The 21,475-nt window shown below is 39.9% G+C and overlaps 1 protein-coding gene across 1 annotated transcript; it reads right to left on the bottom strand.

Moving 5' to 3' along the window:
* Positions 1-25: 25 nt before the first annotated feature.
* Positions 26-18,227, bottom strand: LDHB (lactate dehydrogenase B). The gene is made up of 8 exons (XM_065940558.1): positions 18,079-18,227; positions 15,182-15,316; positions 7,910-8,027; positions 6,286-6,459; positions 4,370-4,543; positions 3,376-3,493; positions 1,692-1,815; positions 26-394 (listed from the first exon to the last, which is right to left on the bottom strand). Exons 2-8 carry the CDS (start codon positions 15,308-15,310, stop codon positions 227-229), a joined length of 1,005 nt encoding a protein of 334 aa, XP_065796630.1. The 5' UTR covers positions 15,311-15,316; positions 18,079-18,227; the 3' UTR covers positions 26-226.
* Between the last annotated feature and the right edge of the window lie 3,248 nt (positions 18,228-21,475).

Raw genomic sequence — 21,475 nt, 5'->3', positions numbered from 1 at the left:
AATTAAAGAATTCGAGAGACAGGAGCACACTACGCTGGGTGGTTTATTTTATTTGTTCAAGGACTCATCTTGCAAGCTTTAATAGCAAGCATGGGCTTTGATTCTGGGAGCCCAGATTCACAGACTTAGGAAGACAAAAGCGAGCTGTGCTCCATGTACATGGACGCAAACTAAAGGCTTGTGGTTAATCAAATTGTAGTTGTTTCTACAGCCTCGCAGCCAGAAGTCACAGGTCCTTTAGGTCCTTTTGGATGCCCCAGAGGGTATCTGCACTCTTCTTGAGTTGGGCAACCTCTTCATCCTTCAGCTTCTGGTTGATAACGCTGGTTAACCCTCGAGCATTCAGGACACATGGAAGGCTCAGGAAGACTTCATTCTCAATGCCATACATGCCCTGCCAGAACAAGAAAAGCACCAAGATTAACAAATGAAACCAAAGGTAGAAACGACCACAGGTCCTGGGGTTGAACAGGACGAATTACAGGAAATTTGATAAGCATAAACTCCTCTAGTTTTTTATCACTGACAGTCCTATCTATCTCTAATATTTGTATTTCAAATTTGATTTTGCACATAGAATATGCAAATAGACACTATGATAAAACGACATTTTTAAAGTACTTTATCAAACTTATTGACATCTGTCTGCTTATATGTCTTCAAATTAAATCACATTCAAATGTGGTTCTTATTGGGCTTTTTTTTCCATGAAACTTTAAGCATCCTGAAAATTCTTTAGTTAAGTAGAAGATTTCAGGTAGTAGTTGACCTACGATGTCCAGGAAAGTAATTGAAAGTCACACAAAGGCAAGATTCTTGGAATACTCAAGAACTGCTGAAAAAAAAAATCACGCAATTCCCCAAACACTGTACTGGTTTGTACAAAGTAATTTACTCACAGGATCAATTTAATTATGTAATTATTTTAGTATATTAATCAAGTCAGTTTAATATTTTCTTTTCTTTTTTTAAAATTTAATATTTTCTTAAATTAGCTCTGAAAGTTTTTGTACATATACCAAAGTGGAGGCAATAAACAAATTTTTATATATGGACTTGGCAATTATCCAGTTTTGCCATACTTACTTTTAATTTTTTTTGTTATAGTGTCAAAAAGCCAAACAACAATAACCAAAAAACCCTCAAAACATCTGATACATGCTTTATCCCCCAATACTTTATATTTACCTCTTATTTCTTGCAGTCTATTGCATTTTCCCTTACTTTTTCACTCCTGCTGTTGACTTGCAGAAAATGAGTCAGTTATCTCATTTTTATTTAAAAATAATCAATTTCTACTTAACTGTTCCATAGCTTCTGAATTAAACTCAATTTGCTAAGGCATCAGGGCTACATACATCAAAGCCAAGCTATAGTCTATAATACACCAACTAGAAATGAAACTATTAAACTTATTAAAATGATCATCTAAGAATATGCTGAATAAGACTCAGAGTTAATATTTAATTTGCCACATTATACAAAGGAGAATTATAAAAATGCATTTGATGTCTCAGCTTCTATAAACTTTTGCTCTTTTGGCCTAAGCTTCTGATAGAAAGGAGTAAAGTTTCCATAAAACTTTGAGATGAAAAATAACTGTGGACTGAGACATTATCTCACCGTTCTTAAAATTAATCTACTTATGGAATACTCGACGAGAAACCACCTAATATTTTCTAACAGTTTACCTTCACCATTGTTGACACTGGGTGAATCCTGGATAGATTTTTCAACATGGATTCAATAAGATCAGCCACACTTAATCCAATAGCCCAGTTGGTATATCCTTTTAGCTTGATGACTTCATAGGCACTAAGAAAAACAAATCATAAAGGAGATAATTACCAGATGCTTTGGTAACTAACCAGATGCTCTGGTGGTTTGATTCCTGTTGTCTCAACTCTGTCACCCTGAGAACAGTATTTAGACTACCTATCTCAGGGTCTACTTCTATAAAATAAGGGTAACAATGGTATCTACTTCATAAGTTTGTTAAATGAGTTAATATAGTAAGTAAAATATTTAAAACTTTAAAACTACATGGTAGGTACTATGTAGATGCTTTGACAAATTTAAGTAGTTTTTTGTATAAATGGCCATTTATAAAGTCACAGTGGAAGCATATACATTTTGCTTTATAAACACAAATATTTCCAAAGAGAATAATAAAATCAGGGAACAATGGAAGTAAAAGAACCTTCACATTCACATTCAAAGGACAAACTACACCTTGATTTTCAGGTCCCTTTGAGGCAACTAATCATTGTCACCTAAAATACCATGACCAACTAACTTTTAAGAGCAAAGTGATGTCAAAACCTTGCAGACAACTTTCTGAGCACAAATTATATACAGCTCTGAACCCACAAAGGCACTTTTATTTGAGAATTAGGTAGTAGGAGTAACTGAGCACTAGAAAAATGGGACTTAATGCAATCTATCACTAATTAGAAGACCTTGGGTGAGTTACATTGGGTTTATCTTAATGAAATCCTATGAATTATTTCAACTTTTTAAAGATCCTTTTTTTCCATATACAGGTCAAATTCTTGGGGGGAAAAAGTCAATTAAAATTGAACTAAATGAAATGACATATTTGAGAAACCAGTTAGACTTATAATATAAACACCTTAAGACTTTGCAAAGGAGAAAACTGAGATTCAGTTTAAAGGTTAAATGGCTTCCCAATATTATACAGTTAGTGTCAAAAGACCCATAATTTCAGTCTAAGCCCACAGTCTTTACTCTGGTCCAAAATGATACCTTATTTTATGATAAACATGAGGGTCATAGAGAGAATGGTTAGTCACAAAAGGCAGTTTTAAAAAACAGGGGAAAGAGGACATCCTTGGTTGGGTGTGGAGAGGCACTGAATCAATGTTCAAGCTATTGATTGCTAATAGCTTGAAAACTATTAACAATTAATCAGTAAGTATCATTTTAGTCAATTATGACACAACAGTGCCTAGGTTTACTTTTCTAAATAAGCCAACTTTGTCATCTGTGAATTCCATGTTTCACTCCTATTACAACAGAATTTCTCTGGAAAAATATTTGCTTTCCCTAGGGGCACCAGCATAGCAAGTTTGACCAGTATAAGTCAAACTTATAAGTCAGTCTTGCCTCTTTCAGAAGATAATAGCTGCATATTTGCTATGCTGAGTCTATCTAAAAGAAAAAAAATAATTTAAAAAAAAAAAAAAAAAACCACTCTCTCTCAAACAAACACACAAAAAAAGAGTAAATTTTTTTTAAAAGGAGAAAAAAAAATTTGGAAAAAGTTTATCTGAATAGGCAGCCATGGAAAGTGTTCCCGATTTTATCTAAGATGATATTAATTGTCCTAAATCTTAACCCCCTACCCCTGCTTACCTGTCAACCACCATCTTATGCACTTCCTTCCAATTTTCACTATCATTGTCTGTTCCCATTTCTGGATTCAGTTCCTGGAGAGAAACGCCTGCCACATTCACTCCGCTCCAAACAGCCACTATTAAGAGTGGGGGAAGAGATAGGCATTTTACCTCTGATATTATTTTAAAAAAATCTTTCCTTCTCTTAGTTCAGATTTCACCCTTGATGCAAGTTATCCACTAACTGCTGCAATGACAATTCACTCCCATACACTTCCCCCCAGAGACTAACATTTGCCATCAAATCTGACCTTTTACCTTCCAACCATTTTGATGCAAACAGAATTGCTGTGTCAGACTTACAGGCGTTATGAAATTCTTCCCTTTCTGTGGGTTTGTGAAATCGTGAGGGATTCTAGTTTGGGACTATCCTAAACTCTGGGTTTGAGGAATTCTGAACTTTCTGCCTGCTTATATTTTAAAAACTAAGTAATAATTTTAAGACCCAAATTCTTACTGTACCAAAGTTCATTCTTCCAGAATTACACTACTAATTTTTCAAAGAAAAATTTACACCTTAACCTTTAGGGAGAAAATAGCCCCTTGCATATTGGGCAGAAATGGATTTAGTAAAACCAATATTATCATTACGTCTTGGATTATCACAGTTTTATACAATAAGCCTATTCAATGTATAATATTCAATGTTTAAGATGAAATGATGGAATTAGAATGTTTCAAAACTATCACTGTAATAACCATCTTTAAACCATTATTATCTAAATAATATTTAACTAAGAATCATTAGTGGATACTAAACTTATGAGGCAAAAAACGGATAAGGAATCAGGTATTTACCTAGTCAGTATCAAAGTATTCTCTCACAATTACTTATCTGTAATGTGAAGTATGTGAAAATATAAACTACAATGTAAAAACAAACAAAAAATTCAGAATGGCAAAAACAACATCCTAAGTACACAGCAAACACTATCCGTGTTTTGTTTTTTTACCACTTGAGTCGCCATGTTCTCCCAAAATCCATCCGTGGCAGCTGCTGGGATGAATGCCAAGTTTTTCAGCCATAAGATAGCGAAATCTAGCAGAATCCAGATTACATCCACTCCCAATCACACGGTGCTTGGGTAATCCACTTAGTTTCCAGGTAACATATGTGAGAATATCCACTAAAATTTTAAAAAATAACATATGTAAGCACATCAAAACTGATGTCAACTGCTATGTTAATCAGTGGCGCCCTGGTTTTCTCCTCTCCCCTCTGCCTCACCCCCCAAATGAGATGTCGCCAGAATGATATAAATACTTGACTTTTCATAATTAGGGACCATGGGGGTTAGAAAGGTAAGAAAAACTTTTAAGCTGTATGGTCAAGAGATTGTAAAACATGAAAAATGCAATATTGCAGTTTTAATTTATATTATCATTGGAAACAAGAATATATGTCTTGCAGATTAATTTACTATATATGGAAAGAAAGAGAAAGGGCTGAATTCCATCATCACTTAAGTTTCTTCCAATTCTAACATTCCAGGATTATAACAACTATTTTCAGAAACCAAAAGCTATAGGTTACTAAACAACCAAGGCACGCTGCTAAAAGTTACCTTTGGGAACAAGACAGTTTTCTGTAAACAATTGTTATAATATAGGGTATTAGCATTTTCTAGTATTTAACAGAAAGAATTTAATGACAGAGCCTTTATTCTTGTGTGGCACAGAGGTAAAACCTGCCGGGCTAGAGAAGATCAGAGCATTAATACAGGCTAAGCTGTAAAAAGCAGGAAAATGTGCACACCAAGAAGGCAAGTCTCCACCCCCACTCTCATATACAGACCCTGGCTGAGATATTTTAAGGTCATTTTGGCCTGGATATCATAACCTCTTCCTTGGCAACACTGATGACTCAGTAGGAGTGACTCCCTGGAGACTTAAGACTTTGAAGCTATACCTGGAAAAGTTGTATAACCAGTTAATAATGTCTGCCTTAAGCACAGGATGTAGCAACTTCATTTGTGCCTGCTGTTGTCACTCATGGGCTACATTTGCCACTCTCTATTTATGAGAAATTTTAGATACAAGGTTGACTAGGAAACTCCAAGCCAAGATGGTCTTGCTGGCTCCCAACTCTCAATATCCCATAAAATTTAAGGATTTTCCTGGCTTTCACGATGTTTCTCTACGTGAAGTATCAGAGATAATCAGCTTTATCATTTAACAACATATTTATCTACTGTGCTTACCAATAAAAAGTAAGCTTGGTGGCAAATTATAGGCAAAAGAAGTGTGAAATAGTGAATTCTGACTCTTTGGGCTGAAAGAATACAATTCTTACAAAGAATACAATTCTTTATAATCAGAAATTTTAAGTTACAACATTTGGTGTTAAACGTGTATTTGTCCATCAACAGGCTATTTTCCATCTTTAAACCTAGACTAATTAATGGCTTTCTTTAACTCCTTAAAAAAAAAAAATCAGTCAACTTAATTTTCAAGAATTTTAGAAATAAGAAGACTAAAGTGCATTTTCTGGGAAATAGAAGGTCAAATATGCTAAAATAGTCCTTCCAATCTGGAGCCACATTCAAATGCCTCATTTTGTATCCCAGGATAATCTTAATAGAAAATTTTAAAAGCTTTTAGACTTTCCAACAAACCCAGATAAAATAAGGAGACGGAACTGCTTTATAAAAAACTCTTCTCACATTCTTCCTCATGTGGCCTGGGAATGTGCCAGGGGGTTTGCAAACATCATTCTCTGTAGCCAATTAACAGAAGACACATGAATTGCTTAGGCCAAACACCAGAAAAGACATTTTTTATAAGTTAAAAAAAAAAAAAGGAAAAGAAAAAAAAAAATCCCAAAGTAATCAATTGAACAGAACTGATCCTTAAGACATCACAATGATACCTGGGTTGGAAACCACAATGATGATGCAGTCAGGACTGTACTTGACAATCTGAGGAATGATGAACTTGAAGACGTTAACGTTCCTTTGCACTAAATTCAGGCGACTCTCCCCCTCTTGCTGGCGAACTCCTGCAGTTACCACCACGATCTTGGAATTGGCAGTGACAGAGTAATCTTGAAGGAGAGAGGAGAAAAGGACTTTACATACAACTCTGCATCAAAACATGCCATATGAGATTCTCTAGGAACCCAAACATTCAATAAGCTCATGGAACGTTTATGTGAGAATTACATTTTCTGTGTAACATGTTGAGTTGCAACACCAGTGTTCCATGGTGTTCTTCTTCCTCCTTGAGCCATGTGGAACCATTCTGACCATAACACTGGCTCAGAAAATGAACCCAGGAAACAAAGAGGGCCCTAAATTATGTTTCTTGTTAACAGATTCAAAATTGTATTGGCTTTAGAGAATATTGGATTGTCAGGAATAATACAAAGTATAAACAGTGAGTGCAAAGTTCAACTGGCAGTCATCCAACAAACAAGCAACTGGAAGGTACTGTCAACTTGTAATGTTAATTCAATTTATGAAGGCTAAGGAAGGCACTCAAGTGTTTGTTCTTGGCTAGAATTTAATTTCTAATACTCAATATTTTAAAGAAGCTTATTGTTTTTAGCAGTGAGTTTCTCTAGAGAGTATTTTATTTTTTCCCCCAAGCAAGTGAATCCTTTCTCAAATCATAGACATTTTGATTTGATGTGGTCATTAGACTCAATACTTACAGATGACTCATACAATTAAACCCTGTTGCTATGTGACTTTTGACAGCTACTAATTTATCAGCTTATTCTTCCATAAAATGGAGGTAATAAGACCCACTTTTCACAGGGCTACAGTGAAAATGAGACATGCAACAAGTTTCACAATACCCAGAATGCTAATAATTCAATAAGTAACAGCTATCATTAGTAGAGGACTTGCCCTGTGGCTCAGATGGTAAAGAATCTGCCCGCAATGCAGGAGACCCAGGTTCGATCCCTGGGTTGGGAAGATGCCCTGGAGAATGGAATGGCAACCCACTCTAGTATTCTTGCCTGGGTAATCCTGTGGACAGAAGAGCCTGGGGGGCTATGGAGGGGTCCATGTGGTGGCAAAGAGTTGGACATGACTGAGTGATTGACACACACACTATTATTAGTAGTATTGTTAGAAATTATTTTGGAGGCTGGATATTACTACATCTGTAGGCACAGACATATTACTGCATAAATGCATTAATCCAGAACAAAGATGGCTAGAATACAAATTTATTTAGATTCTTGAGGCACTCAAATTATTTTGTGCAAACATTTTTTCGGATCTAAAACATCCCTGTTCTCAGGTATGTGTAAAGTAAGCATTTGGATCCAACTTCCTTGTGCCTTGCACACTGTATATGTGCAAGGCACAAGGGGGAGGGTTTACAGAGATAACAAATATGATTGTCCCTGAGGATGAATTGGACCCAGAAGGAAACAAGAAACTGCAGACATTAGATTCACCAGGATGGGAAAACCTGTTTTCTCTCAGGGAGTGAGGGAATCAATTTATTATTTGATCACTTCAGGCATGAAAGGAGCCTACCTTTGTCTGCCACAATTTTTGGTGTCTGAAGGAATAAGCTCCCATGCTGCAGGTCCATCATTTCTCCCTTGAGTTTATCTTCCAAAACATCCACGAGAGCAAGCTCATCAGTCAGAGACTATAAAAACAAAAAGAGCTGTTAGGACTCCAAGCCACTCAAGGACACCTCAGTTCACAGTATTTAAGTCAAAGACCCTTGAAATGGAAATGCCCAATGTCTAAAAACCTAGGGAAGAATTTTTACCATGGAGTTAGGTGTGCTTTCAACAATTTGATGATGAAACATTTTGAATAATGAACTATTAATATTTGATACCATTTTTGTTTTAAAGAATTTCACTTCTAGTACTCAATGGACATTCAGTGAGCTTGATATAATTGTTTTAAGAATCGGTAAACATGCAAGTATTGTGGTTCAACAGTGGCCTCAGGGTGCTCAAGTCTTCACATTAAAGGGGGGTGATGGCCAAAAAATAGACTCACAAAGACCTAGAAACAGTCTTGGGCATTGTGTCCATCCTGAAGGTCACTCTGAGTTTGGAGGGATTTAGAGAGGGCAGATTTCATTTAAAACAAGAGGCTCAGTTCACTTCAGAGCAGGCTTTGAAGCCCTGCTTGAAGCTAGGAACCCTCGGGTTGGCTCTGACTAACTCGAACATCCTGCTGATGAAAGATAAGAGTCAGGAGTACAGGGCTGCAGGGCTAGTGAATTCTCCATACGCTTTCAAGGCAAACTTCGCCAGTGTCAATGTTTTCTTATTTCCTATTCCGATTGTCATCTTGTGTCATCCATCCCAAGTAATACCATCAATCAACTATCCTGTCTGCTTTTCAGCAAGTCCTCAATCTTTTCTTCTCAGGAAAAGGGAGCTGTTGATCTGTTGTTGTTCAGTTGTGTCTGACTCTGTGACCCCACAGACTAAAGCATGTCAGGCTTTCCTGTCCTTCACCATCTCCCAGTTTGCTCAGATTCACGTGCATTAAGTCAGTGATGCCATCTAACCACCTAATTCTCTACCACCCCCTTCTCCTTTTGCCTTCAATCTTTCCCAGCATCAGAGTCTTTTCTAGTGAATCGGCTCTTTGCATCAAGAGATCTAGTTGAGTTTAAATAGCCTTTCAGCTTTTAACATCAGTTGTCTTTAAGACTCCAGGCCTCCAATGCAGAAGGCACAGGTTTGATCCCCGGTCAGGGAACTAAGACCCTGCATGTCATGCAACATGGCCCAAAAACAAAAAATAAGTAAGTCAGTTGTCTTGTGAAAACTCGTAATTTACAAATTCTATTTCTTTTTTTTAATCATATTTTTGACCATGTCCTGTAGCATGTGGGATCTTAGTTCCCCGACCAGGGGTCAAACCCATGCCTCCTACCTTGGGAGCATGGGGTCTTAACCACTGGATCACCAGGGAAGTCCCTACGAACTCTTAAAAAGCAATTACCCTTCCCATTGACCTATCACCCAAATCCTGGCCTTTATTGCTTTTCAGGCTCTTAGCAAAATAGTTCACCTAATATGTGAAGGATAGTTTGATAAGTTACGTAAAGGGAGAAAAGTATGAAGTAATTCAGGTTCAGAAAATGCTTTGAAGGCTAAGATAGAATAATCCATGTGGAATCGGGGAGGGTCAGGAAGGCTCTGAGCAGCAGAGGGAAAGGCAGAGAAAGAGAGATGAGGTGGCCAATAAGAAAACTTGACCCAGTTAACTTGCCAGCAAAACAGGTCCTGCTCCAGGTCAGAGCCTAGGAATAAAGACTGTCACCTGTTTCTAGAAAACCAGTGTCGGCTGGCCTGAAGCAGGGAGCTACAACAGGCTTGCTTGGGAGGGTTTCTCTGAGACTCAAACTTTCCTGTGACTGAATGCATTCTTAGTTCCAAGCAGTTGATTCACTTGCCAACTTCAAAAGGACCCTTTTATGAACTGGGGGTTGCTTTGTTGTTGCTCAGCCACAGAGTCGTGTTCGACTCTTTGTGACCCCATGGACTGCAGCACGCCAGGCTTCCCTGTGAAGTATTTTCTCCTTCCATGTATGTCAAATGCAGGCATTAATGTTCACCCCTTTTCACTTACACATGTTTTAAACACTTAAAATGGCTTCGTTCCTTTGCAAGATCACACAAAGCTCTTGCTTGTGTTTCTGGAGCCCTAAAGTCATTCCAGAGAACTTCATAACCATTCCTTTCAGGTGCCAAGTACTGGGGATGTCACTCTTATTTGGGGGACATCACATGTGTGCTGTTGAAGTCAAGGGGCACAACAATATGGGGCTTAAGTGGAAAAGGATGTCACAGGATCTCAGATCCTCTGTTTTGTCTCTGTGGGTAGAGAATTGGCAGAGAAGTGCATAGTCAGCTGGCAAGGAAGGAAGAGATCCAACACTTGGAGAAAATAATTGCAGCGCTGAATTTAGCTGCATTTATGCGACTGAATATCCTCCCAGTGGGAGGCAGGCAAACAGAAGATGTGTGACTAAGTACTGACACTTGGACTTAAATAAATCTTTCTGTATTCACATAGTGTATACTAGCCAATGAATTTACCACATGTATATTCCACTCAAGCTGCATATTTTAAAATGATCAATACATCAAGGCTTAGATTAACTGCAAAAGCACTAACTTATTGAGGAACAAGGTCAGTTAGAAGCCAACAACAACATTTGTTGATAGCCTGTTTAACATAAGACAAAAATCGTCGCTTTGGACTTTTCAGGTGGTTCAGTGGTTAAGACTCTGTAGTTCCACTATAGTGGACACAGGTTCAAACCCTGGTGGAGAAACTAAGATCCTGAATGCTGGAAGGCTTGGCAAAAAAAAAAAAAAATATATATATATATATCTCAATCTAATCCTGTGTGGACCAGACATAGCCACAACCTACCCCTTGGTCCCTGAGCTAGCAAACTACTGCTTTTGTTGCTGTTTAGTTGCTAAGTCACATCCAACTGTGCTACCAGTGCCTTAATATTTGATGGCTGCATTCTGCATTTTTATATTCAAGTGTTTAGTCTGCATGACATTTTGTGGGAGGAAAAGGTATAACTTTTTCCAAATAGCTAAATGGACAACCACCGCTTATTCAATAACTTGTTTTTCTTCTCTGCCATGTCCCTTTGTATTAAATATTCTTTGGTTTTGTTTCTGGGTTTTGAGTCTGTTCCATTAGCCTGTCTATTCTTGTACAAACACCAAATTCTAATTAAGTTTCACTTTTAGGCCAAGTCTTGCAGTGCTTGGCCTACTTTGCAGTATGTCTGTAATTACATTGCTCTGTATGCCATGTTTATAGAAGAATGTGACTACAGCTGACTGACAGACACTCAAGCCAAAAACAGCTGGTCAGAGGCTAAGGGCAGAATCATCACATGGAAGCTCTATATGACCTTGACAACGTGATGGGGTCTTGGCAGCCAAAGCAGACAGACACCTTATGATTGGTAGGGGTGACAGGAGAAACCATGAAAAAGGAAAAGCTCTGATTAAAATTTGACCAGATGTAAGTGCTGTTTCTTAGTAAGAGGAATATCCATTATTTATTACATGTTCACTACTCAACGTGCCAGGCATTATTCTACCACTGAGGAATATAGTAATGAACAAATCTGACAAGGTTCCTGCTCTCATGGAATGTACCAGGAAGGGGAGAGTGAAGCAAACAATTTAAGACGGTTCTGATCATGGAAATGCTATAAGCAGCGCAAGGCAGAGTGAAGTTAAAGGAAATGGAAGGAAGCTTACTTGGTATTGGATGATTAAGGAAGACCCATCTGCAAAGGCCTGATATGAATGATAGGAGGGAGTTAACTCTGATGATCCAAGGCAATCATTCCAGAGGAAGGGAAATCAAGTTCTAAAAGGGTTTAAGGGACTTCCCTGGTAGTTAAGAATCTGCCTCCCATGCAGGGGGTGTAGGTTCGATCCCTGGTCGGGGAACTAAGATTCCCACATTCCACAGAGCCACTAAGCTCAAGCACTGCAACGGCTGAGCCCGTGCAACCCAGAACCTGTGTGCTGTAACCAGAGAGCCTACGGCCACCACAAAAGATCCTGCAGGCTGCAGCTAAGACCAGACACAGTCAAATAAATATAATAATTTTTAATAAAATACTTTTAAAAAATAACACGGTTTAAGCCATAGGCTTCCCTGGTGGCTCAGACAGTAAATAATCTGCCTGCAATGTAGCAGACCCAGGTTCGATCCCTGGGTTGGGAAGACCCCCTGGAGAAGGAAATGGCAACCCACTCCAGTATTCTTGCATGGAGAATTCCATGGACAGAGGAGGCTGGTGGGCTATACAGTCCATGGGGTCACAAAGAGTTGGATATGACTGAGTGGCTGATACTGAAGCCGTGATGATCTTAGTGCTTTGAAGAGGGGAGAAGATAAGAGATGAAGTCAGAGGTGGCACCAGCCACCGCATAGCACTGGAAGGAATCCACACCATTCTGAATGGAACCCCCTGGAGGTGTGCACCCTGCCTAGCTCTGAGAGACAGGCAGGGAAAGATCCTCCCTGTATTTCATTTATGTGTGCAGTTCTAAGCAGGAGAGCTATTTTTAGACAATGGTTTCCATGTTGGCAATTAGGATGTGGAAAATGGGCAAGAGAAGCAGAAAACGTCAGCATCTTTGTCATGGTGGAGGTTGGACTCAGGTACCTCCATGGGCCCAGTCAGGTACGAACCTTCTCAACCAGTCTGATGCCCTAGCTCATCCCCTTTCTGGGCCAAAGCATTGTGTATCCTCTGAAAACCACACCAGGGATGTAAGATCTCTGAGATCTTAATTAAGGCACTTAATCTTTCTGAGTTTGTGTTTTTCCACCAGTAGTATAGTGATGACAACATTCCCTAGAAACTTTGTAGAGGAATGAAGTAATATATAGATACTGAACAGTAGAATTGGCTAGTTCCCTTCCTCTCTCCCTTTTTGGGGTATCTTTCTTATTAAAGGAATGGGGCTTATAATCCTTACCAAATAGTAATAACAACTTTGACTCTAATCCTTCCCCATTACAAGAAGATTTAAACATTTTTAATTAGTAAAATGGTCTTTGAACAAGGCAGTCCTTCCTTCACAGAAGCTCAGCTGAAAGATTCCTACTGTGCTAGGGCCTGGTTGGTTCTCAAGCACTTGAATTGGGCCAAAGTATTATGTAACAGCAGAGAGAGTCAATTAAATTATTTATCAAAGAGGACTTTACATTTACAATTAAAACAATCAGAGAGGTTCTCAGAGAATAATGATAGCTCAGATATATTGCTAATTTCCCAAAAAGTCCAAATTTTGAGTTTAGCTTAAGGAATGAAAAATCTTTACTATTTTATTAACACATTTATGTCTGGGGCAGGGATAGAGAAATTATCAGGAGTCTGGGATTAACACATACACAATACTGTATATAAAAGCGGTAAACAAGGACCTGTGAACTGTTCTCAATTATCTTGTAATACTCTATGATGAGAAAGAACCTGGAAAAGAATATACATATACATATATATATGTATAACTCAATCAGCTTGCTATACACTTCAAACTAGCACAACATTGTAAACCAACTACATTTCAATTAAAAAAAGAAATGTCTTTAATTGCCCCAATACTAGCACAGAATAAAAAGAAATGACAGAGTTACTGTGGTTAAGAGTTCAGAGTCCTGGGCTCAAATACAGCTCAACCATTACCAACTGTGTGATAACAGGCAGGCCACTTAATCTAGTCAAGCCTCAACTACCGTATCTGGAAACAGGATATGAACAGTTTCCATTTATTGAGATTACTGTTTAAATAAAGCATTTTAAACAAAACACTTAAAATATGTTACACAATAAGTATTTTAAAAGAAAAGTAAGCTAGAATATTTTTTTCCATTTTTATTGGTATGAATGGTAAACATTAAATTGTGATTATTTATTTCCCCTGTAATTTGGGGAGCAGCTCTTCTCCTAAATTAGGGGAACCTAGTCAATTAAACTAGCCGGGAAAAATGCAAAAGAATAAAACTTTCATTGGCGTGCACTACACATTTTAGTTGACTTCTCTGATGATTTTTTCCTCAGTGAAGATTCAGAATTTGATCCTTTAGAATTTAAATTTTGTAGACAGAAATATGCTCGGCTAGGAGTTATTCCAGCAGCCTTCGCATACAATACAAAAAGACAGTGTGTCCTACTGAAGGCCCAGCAAAATTTTTTGAGGCAGGGTTACCCCCTAAAAAACATCTAAGACAGCCTTCAGAAAGTATATGGATCAGTGCAATGAAGTAAGAAGAGAGGAGGCAAACTAAAAGTCTATGGAGGTATGTGGGGAAATATAATCTAGAGGAGTGGAAGGTGCTAGAAGCATGTTATCAGTATTAAAGCTTCTGATGTTGATAACTGAACTGATTATGTTAGAATATGTCCTATTCTGAGGAAAAGTACGCAGACGGAAGGAAGGGCATATCTGCATTTATTCTCAGAAAAAAAGCCCCATATGCACATGTGCACACATGTGCATGCATACATGCACACACATGCATACGCCCATACAAACAGAAATACATTAAGAATTGGTAAATCTGGGTGAAGTGAATACGGAAGTTTTACTTTTTAAAAAATATTCTTGCAAATTTTCTGTAAATTCGAAATTACATTAAAATTAAACAACCGAGTGAAGGCTTGAGGGGAATAATATAGGATATTTCCATGACCTCAAAAAGCAACTGTGCCGATAACGAGGCAAGATAACATTACACACCTCCCGATGTAATGCATTGTGAAGGACAGGCCATCACCTGGTCATAATGCCACCCCCAAATATAACCTGAACTCAGTTACAAACATCAGACCAACATTAATCGAGAGGCATCCTACAAAACTGATGTCTCTTCAAACTGACCAGTAACATGAGAGATGATGAAGGGCTAAGTTCCAGATTAAGGAAGAATAAAGAGACATGAAAAGTACATAAAAATATGATCTTGAACTAGGGGAGAAAAGGTATGATTCTGATAACTGGAGAACTATAATCTGGGTACTGTATAGTAGATAATAGTGTTTAATCAGTATTACTGAGTACAGTAACTCTATTGTATCAGATAAGAATGTCATTCTCTTAGGAAATATTTGCTAATGTGTTTAAAGATAAAGCATCACCAGGTCTACAACTTATTTTAAAATTTTCAGAGGAAAAAAAACCTTTTAAAGGTACAATCAAATTCTCAAAAGCCTAAAGAGACTGCATACACATGATGAAACTACCTATCACGTATGGAGTTCTTGAAAAGTACCTTTCCCAGAATGCTGATGGCACATGCCATACCAACTTGTCCAACACCCACTACAGTGATCTTATTGTTTGGGACTGTTCCCTCTTCTTCTGCAACTGGTGCAATCAGTTTGTCCTTAAGAGTTGCCATTGTGCCCTGAAAGAAAAGAATCAAAATATGATACATGTATCCACTTGAGAAACAGGAAGGGAAACTTGTAATGTTACTGTTGCAAGTATGAATCCAAACACATTTTAGAATGAGCCTAATGGTATTCCAGAACACAGTTTCTTTAAAGAAAAAGAAAAAATGTGACCCACTAACAAAAATTTCAAGACAAAAATCTCCATGAAGCCCTTTAGAGTTTGCGTTCTTCTCTTCAGCCTATGACTATCTAGTTGTATTGAACAAAGCTGTAATAATTGTCTTGTGGCTATTCATTTACTGGATAAACAACATTTATATTTAGATTAGCTGATTGGTTTCCATGCTCCCTACAAAATATTTATTTAAGTTAGGGCCCAGTATTAACCCATATTAAACTCAGTCTAAAAGAAGAGCTACTTATGAATATAATTTCAACTATCAATGGTTACTATCACTCTTAGAAGATAGGGACCAACTGGTTTGTCTATTTTCTTCTACTGAGGTCTCGCTTAAAATTTGTCAGTGTACTGGACATACAATGTGTGCTTCAATAAATACAACAATGATAAAATAGTGACAAATATGTTTGCACAAAATCTGTAAAAATTATTACTCTGAATTCCTTTTAGTGTGCCTTGGAAGCTTACTGGAAGGTGGGTAGATGCTTCATACATTTCCCCGCAAAGGGACCACATAAGGAATACACCAGCCTTTCAGTCAGTTTCTTTCCAGCCATTAAAGAAAAAGTAAAAATAAATAAATAAAGTTTTTTTTAAAAAGAGGGAAACTGTTAGGAAGCATTTATACAAGTAACACCAACTGTCTTTCTGTCATCAGGTTATCAGGTGAGTTTTCTGGATTAAAAAAAACAAATGGTGAAACTTGTATCAACCTGCCTTCTTAAAGAGAGGATTCAGATGATATTTTTTAAAAAGCCCTTTCTTCAAAATTAAGTATCATTTATAATCATAACCCATTAAAATGTCTACTATTTGTGTCTGCCTTTTACTTTTGCTGCAGACAGCCACGTGGCAGGGCAAGGTCCCTCTTTCAAACTGTACCCCTGCTTCCCAGCCTCCTTTTTTGTTTCTCATCTGCAAAGGACTAAGTAACAAAACCTGGTTGAGTAATTGTATACATTAGGTAAGAGTCAGTAAGACTCCTAGTTGGAATAAAGTACTTGAATTTGGAGACAACTATTTAGCAACTGTTTTGTTCTATAGCTATTTTCCCCCCAAAAAACTATTCCCCACCAATCATTAGGGTCTATGCTGGGAGATTATTTTGCCTTTCCAAAGCACATTGGCAGTTTTCTCCCGGATGCTTGAGAAAAAAGAAATATACAATGGTGAAAATGTTTCCACAAATAGATGACCTTGCAGTGAAATTTACACGTCCTGCATTTTGAGCAGTTGAGCAGAATCCGAAGAATGAATGCTGCCTCTCCTGCTGAACTGAGATACAAACGCTAAGTTTCTCTTCATCACGGTATCTTCACTAGTTGGTTTAAAATCTTCTAGGTATAGAGGATCCAGCAAAGCAGTGGAAAACAAAAATCCAGAAAGACTGCTCTAGAAATACAGATTAGTTGTTCAGATAGACCTTTTAAACTATCTGGGTAATTTCAGAAACGACATTGTAGAGGCTTGAGCCAATACAAATTTTCTTTCAGATCTTTCTACAGAAATGATTTAATTTTTTTTTTTAACAGGGGTTCTTTAATAGGGTTGTAAGAAATGACAAGAAAATGTTTTATATCATACACAGGCCTGTCTCAAGATCAGTGGCGGCTTGTAAGGGCAAAAAATGAAAAACAGGGTAAAAATAATCGATATTTGGTCCTTTTCATCCCCACGCTCCTCCCTCTTCTGTGGATATAAATCACTAGAAAAGAATCCGCGCCTTTAGTTCAGAACAAAGCTCCACTTTGCAGACTATCTCGATTCTAACCTTCTAAACATCCAATTTTTGCCCTGCAATTCCTCCGCCGAGAGCCGGCTCTCCCCTCCCCCACTCCATCCCTCCGGCCCGCAGTGCCGACCGCCCACGGGCAACCTCTTCCTCTTCGCGCCGCAGCGCTGAGCTCAGGTCACCAGGGGAGGCAGCCACCAAGGATCTCCCCAGAGAAGGTCTCTAGCGTGGAAAAGTCTAGGCCTTTCTAAACTCTCAACACCCAAAGCCGGTAAATAAACAGCATCCGAAGCATCAAGGGGAAAAAGGCCAGAAACGAGCCGGCCCATCGCTCCGGGAAGGGCTGGGGAGAGGCTAAGGGCAGGGCCAAGATCATCCTTCACGCTCATCCCCGAAAAGCCGGGCATTTCTCCAGGCCCGAGGTGGTGGGCGCCAACAACCCCCGCAGCCCCCAGCTTCACGGGTCGCCTGGCCCTTTCTCCTAGCCCCGACTCCTCCGGCACGTGTCCGGGCGCCCGCCAGCAGGCACCGAGGGTGATGCGGCCGCCATGAACCCATCAAGGACACGCAGGACCGGGATGCAGCGGCAAATGCGACAAGTCTGTCCCCCGGGAGGGCAGGGGCTGGCCGCGAGCTCCGATGGGCGGCCGACACAGCCCGGAGATCGCGCGGAGGCCCTCGGCTCCGCCGGTCCCCCAGCCCCGGGACAGGGCCCCCGCCCCAACCCGATCCGGATGCTCAGGGCTCCAGGCCCGCGAGCTCAGATGTCCTTCCTGGTCCTTCCCCCTCTGAGTCTAGCTGCACAAGTCCCACCAGGTCTTTCCGCAGAGCCAGGATGCAGGCTCCCAGCTGAAACCTACCAGGGGAAAGAAAGTTCTCCAGACAGTGGTGAGGGCTGCACGAAGAAGACGAGGTCAGCAGCGTGCGTCTTCTCCGGCGCAGGATCAGCAAGGAGGGAGGAAGAGCAGGCGGGCCCGCCCCTTGGCCGCCTCCGAGCTTCCTCTATTGTGATTGGAAACCCGAGCACCGCCCACCCCTCCCCCCGGCTCGTTCAATCCTCTTCAAGGACAAGGGCTCTAGTGCGCCCACGCCCTCCCTCGGCCCAATTGAGGAGGTCACCTTCTGGCCGCTAAGGCGGCCGCGGTCTCTGCTAGCCTCCGGGCTTAAAGACTCTTGCACACAGAGGCTGCGTTATTTCTGAAACCTGGCCATCTTCAGCCCTTCTGGACTCTCACCCTCTTGATTTGATAAATTTAGTCCCAGTAGAAGTAAATTTCTCTTTGGCATTCCAGGTCAACTTTAGAGGACCACTCTTCCAAACTGAGATGCTGCTGGTGTGTGTAGTTTCTCTGGAATAATACTGCTTCTGGATGTTTTTTAAAGTAAAGCTGGATTTTCACTTCTCCTCATCTCTGATATAAAGTTCATTTGATGGAAGGGTTTTCCCCACCTTAACTCAGCAAATCCGCAGTAACTACCTACTGGCGGCTCAGCGGTAAAGAATTCGTCTGCTAATGCAGGAGATGCAAGAGAGGCAGGTTTGATCTCTGGGTTGGAAAGGTGCCTTGGAGGAGGAAATGGAAATGGCAACCCACTCCAGTATTCTTGCCTGGAAAATTCCTTGAACTGAGAAACCTGGCAGGCTACAGTCCACGGGGTCACAAAGAGACACAGCTGAGCATGTGTGCGCGCACACACTTGCACTTGCCTGTGAAGTCAGTGAGGCCTAGTGCCTGCATTTTAAACTTCTCTACCAATCTGTATGGTCTCAAGGGCATATAATTGGGCCACTAGTGAGTGAAATGCAGTTTCTCTTAGTCCTTGAGCGATTCCAAGGCTTCATGTGTCCATTCAGTCTGTGTCTCCAACACCCAGCCCCGTGCGTGCGTGGTACCTCAGTGTTGAATGAGTGAATGAATGAGTGAGTGAATGAATGATTAAGCAGGTGAAAGTTTCCCAAAGATTTGGATTCAGTTGTGTGTTTATTAATATGTTTTCAGGTACAGCAATCTCAGAAACCCCTTGCATTTGAAAGGGAGTTTTTTTTCTTTTTTCTTTTTTTGCTAGTGTTATTTATTTATTTTGTGTAGATGTCCATTAATCCTATTCTTTAATTTCATCTCAGTGGCAAGTGTGGGAAGTACAAAGACGAGTGTAATACTGTGCTCACTGAGGTGCTCCCAGTTCCAAGGAGATAGGTAGGCAAATTCTTCCAATTACAATTCAATGTGATAAGTGGTAGTAGAGATTTGGCTAAAATACAATAAAAAATGCAAAGAGCCCCTAAGAACGAGTGTGGCTAGAAAAATTGATAAACCTCAAACTCCAGGATTACAGAGGCCAGTTAGTGTGGATCTTGGTGCCCATGAAGACACAGTCTACTTACAAACTGAAACAAGATGATCAGGGATAAAAAGGATTCGGTGGAAGAAGGTGAAAGTGTTAGCTGCTCTGTCATGTCTGACTCTGCCACCCCATGGACTATATCCCTTCGAGTTTCTCTGTCCATGGGATTTTTCAGAAAAGAGTATTGGAGTGGAGTGCCATTTCCTTCCCTTCTCCAGAGGATCTTCCCAATCCAGGGATCAAACCTGGGTCTGCTGCATTGCAGGCTGGTTCTTTACTTTCTGAGCCACTGTAACCTCAAAAGTAGTATTATGTTCATCTTGAATCCAAGTTTGAAATAAGACCAGTGACTCACTCTGACAAGAAATCTAGAGGCCACCATAGATCCTTCTCTTCTGTTTTCCAAAAACAGTCAATCTACATTGCTATAGATTTCTAAGTATCTTCCTAGTTTTCCCCCTTCTTGTCAGCCCTGCTACTGCGTGTCTTTGGTAAGGAGATGGGACGAGAAAAAATAAGAGGTTGTAGCTCTTCTACCATATCTCCATCCCCTCCCTCCACATTCAGTTACTAACCTGATTGATCAAACTGAGTTCTCCATCTGCAGCTCTCAGTGCCAGGAGGGGACACACCACCTGCCTCGAAGATTTTTGAGAATTGTATAACCAGACCAGTGATCTTTTTATGTATGAAGTGTGAAAGACAATTTTATATACAATGATTCATACAATAAAATCCTTTGGTAGGATTCAGGACACGCCACCCTCAAAATATGGTACCTTGGCATCTTGAATATCTTAAACTGAAGGCGTTGAGGAAACAGTAAGATCAATCAGTTTTCTCTGACCTCCCCTCCCCCTACATCTCCTGTTTTCCCTGAGAGCAGGTGATAAATCTCCCCTGTGATAGGTACTCTTCCTTTACCAGGAAGAAGGAAAATGTGTATAAATAAACTTTTGTTAAGCTAACCTTTAACTTTCTAACCACTTTTTCACTATCTACTACCCCTAGCCCAAATCCCTGTTTTGTCAAATTCTTCACAAATTTATTGTTTCTTGGTCTAAAAGTTATAAAACTTCTCTCCTCTGGTCAATTCTTTGGGGCTTCTTTTTGCGAGGGTTCCCATGTATGTGTAAAAGTTTAATAAAATTTAATTAAATGCTTTTAACAAAATTTTAATGATTCAATAAATGCTTTTCTCTTGTTAACCTGTCTTTGTCAATTTACTTTTCAGACCCAGCCAGGGAGCCTTAAGAGGGGGAAGGAAAAGTTATTTCTCAGCTATGTGCATGTGTGCTAAGGGCTTCCCTGGTGGTAAGGAATCTGCCGCAATGCGGGAGACCCAGGTTCAATCTCTGGGTCAGGAAGAACCCCTGGAGGAGGAAATGGCAACCCACTCCAGTATTCTTGCCTGGAGAATCCCATGGACCGAGAAGCCTGGCTGGCTACAGTCCACGGGGTCTCAAAGAGTCAGATACGATCAAGCGACTAACTCTTATCCCTTACGTGCATGTGTGCTAAGTTGCTTTAATTGTGTCCGACTCTGCAACCCTATGGACTGTAGCCCGCCAGGCTCCTCTGTCCATGGGATTCTCCAGGCAAGAACACTGTAGTAGGTTGGATTTTCTCCTCCAGGGGATCTTCCCAACCAGGGATTGAACCTGAGTCCCTGCATCTCCTGCATTGGCAGGCAGATTCTTTACCACTGAGCCACCTAGGAAGCCCTGTTACCAGATTATCAACTGTTTCTAAAACCAAATTCATAGAACTTTAGAATGGAATAGAAACCTTGACATCATGTCATCCAAATGAATACCCAGAGTCTGAGTGACTGGTCTCAAGTTACTCTGTGAGTCAAAAATAGAACCAGAAAGCGCTTTGGTCCTGCCACTGTCTGTGTGCTTGCCTGTG

This window comes from Muntiacus reevesi, chromosome 1 (assembly GCF_963930625.1).
Source record: "Muntiacus reevesi chromosome 1, mMunRee1.1, whole genome shotgun sequence".
In the NCBI taxonomy this organism is placed as follows: domain Eukaryota; kingdom Metazoa; phylum Chordata; class Mammalia; order Artiodactyla; family Cervidae; genus Muntiacus; species Muntiacus reevesi.
Note: the sequence above shows the minus strand (reverse complement) of the source record. Positions and strands in the feature narration are given on the sequence as shown.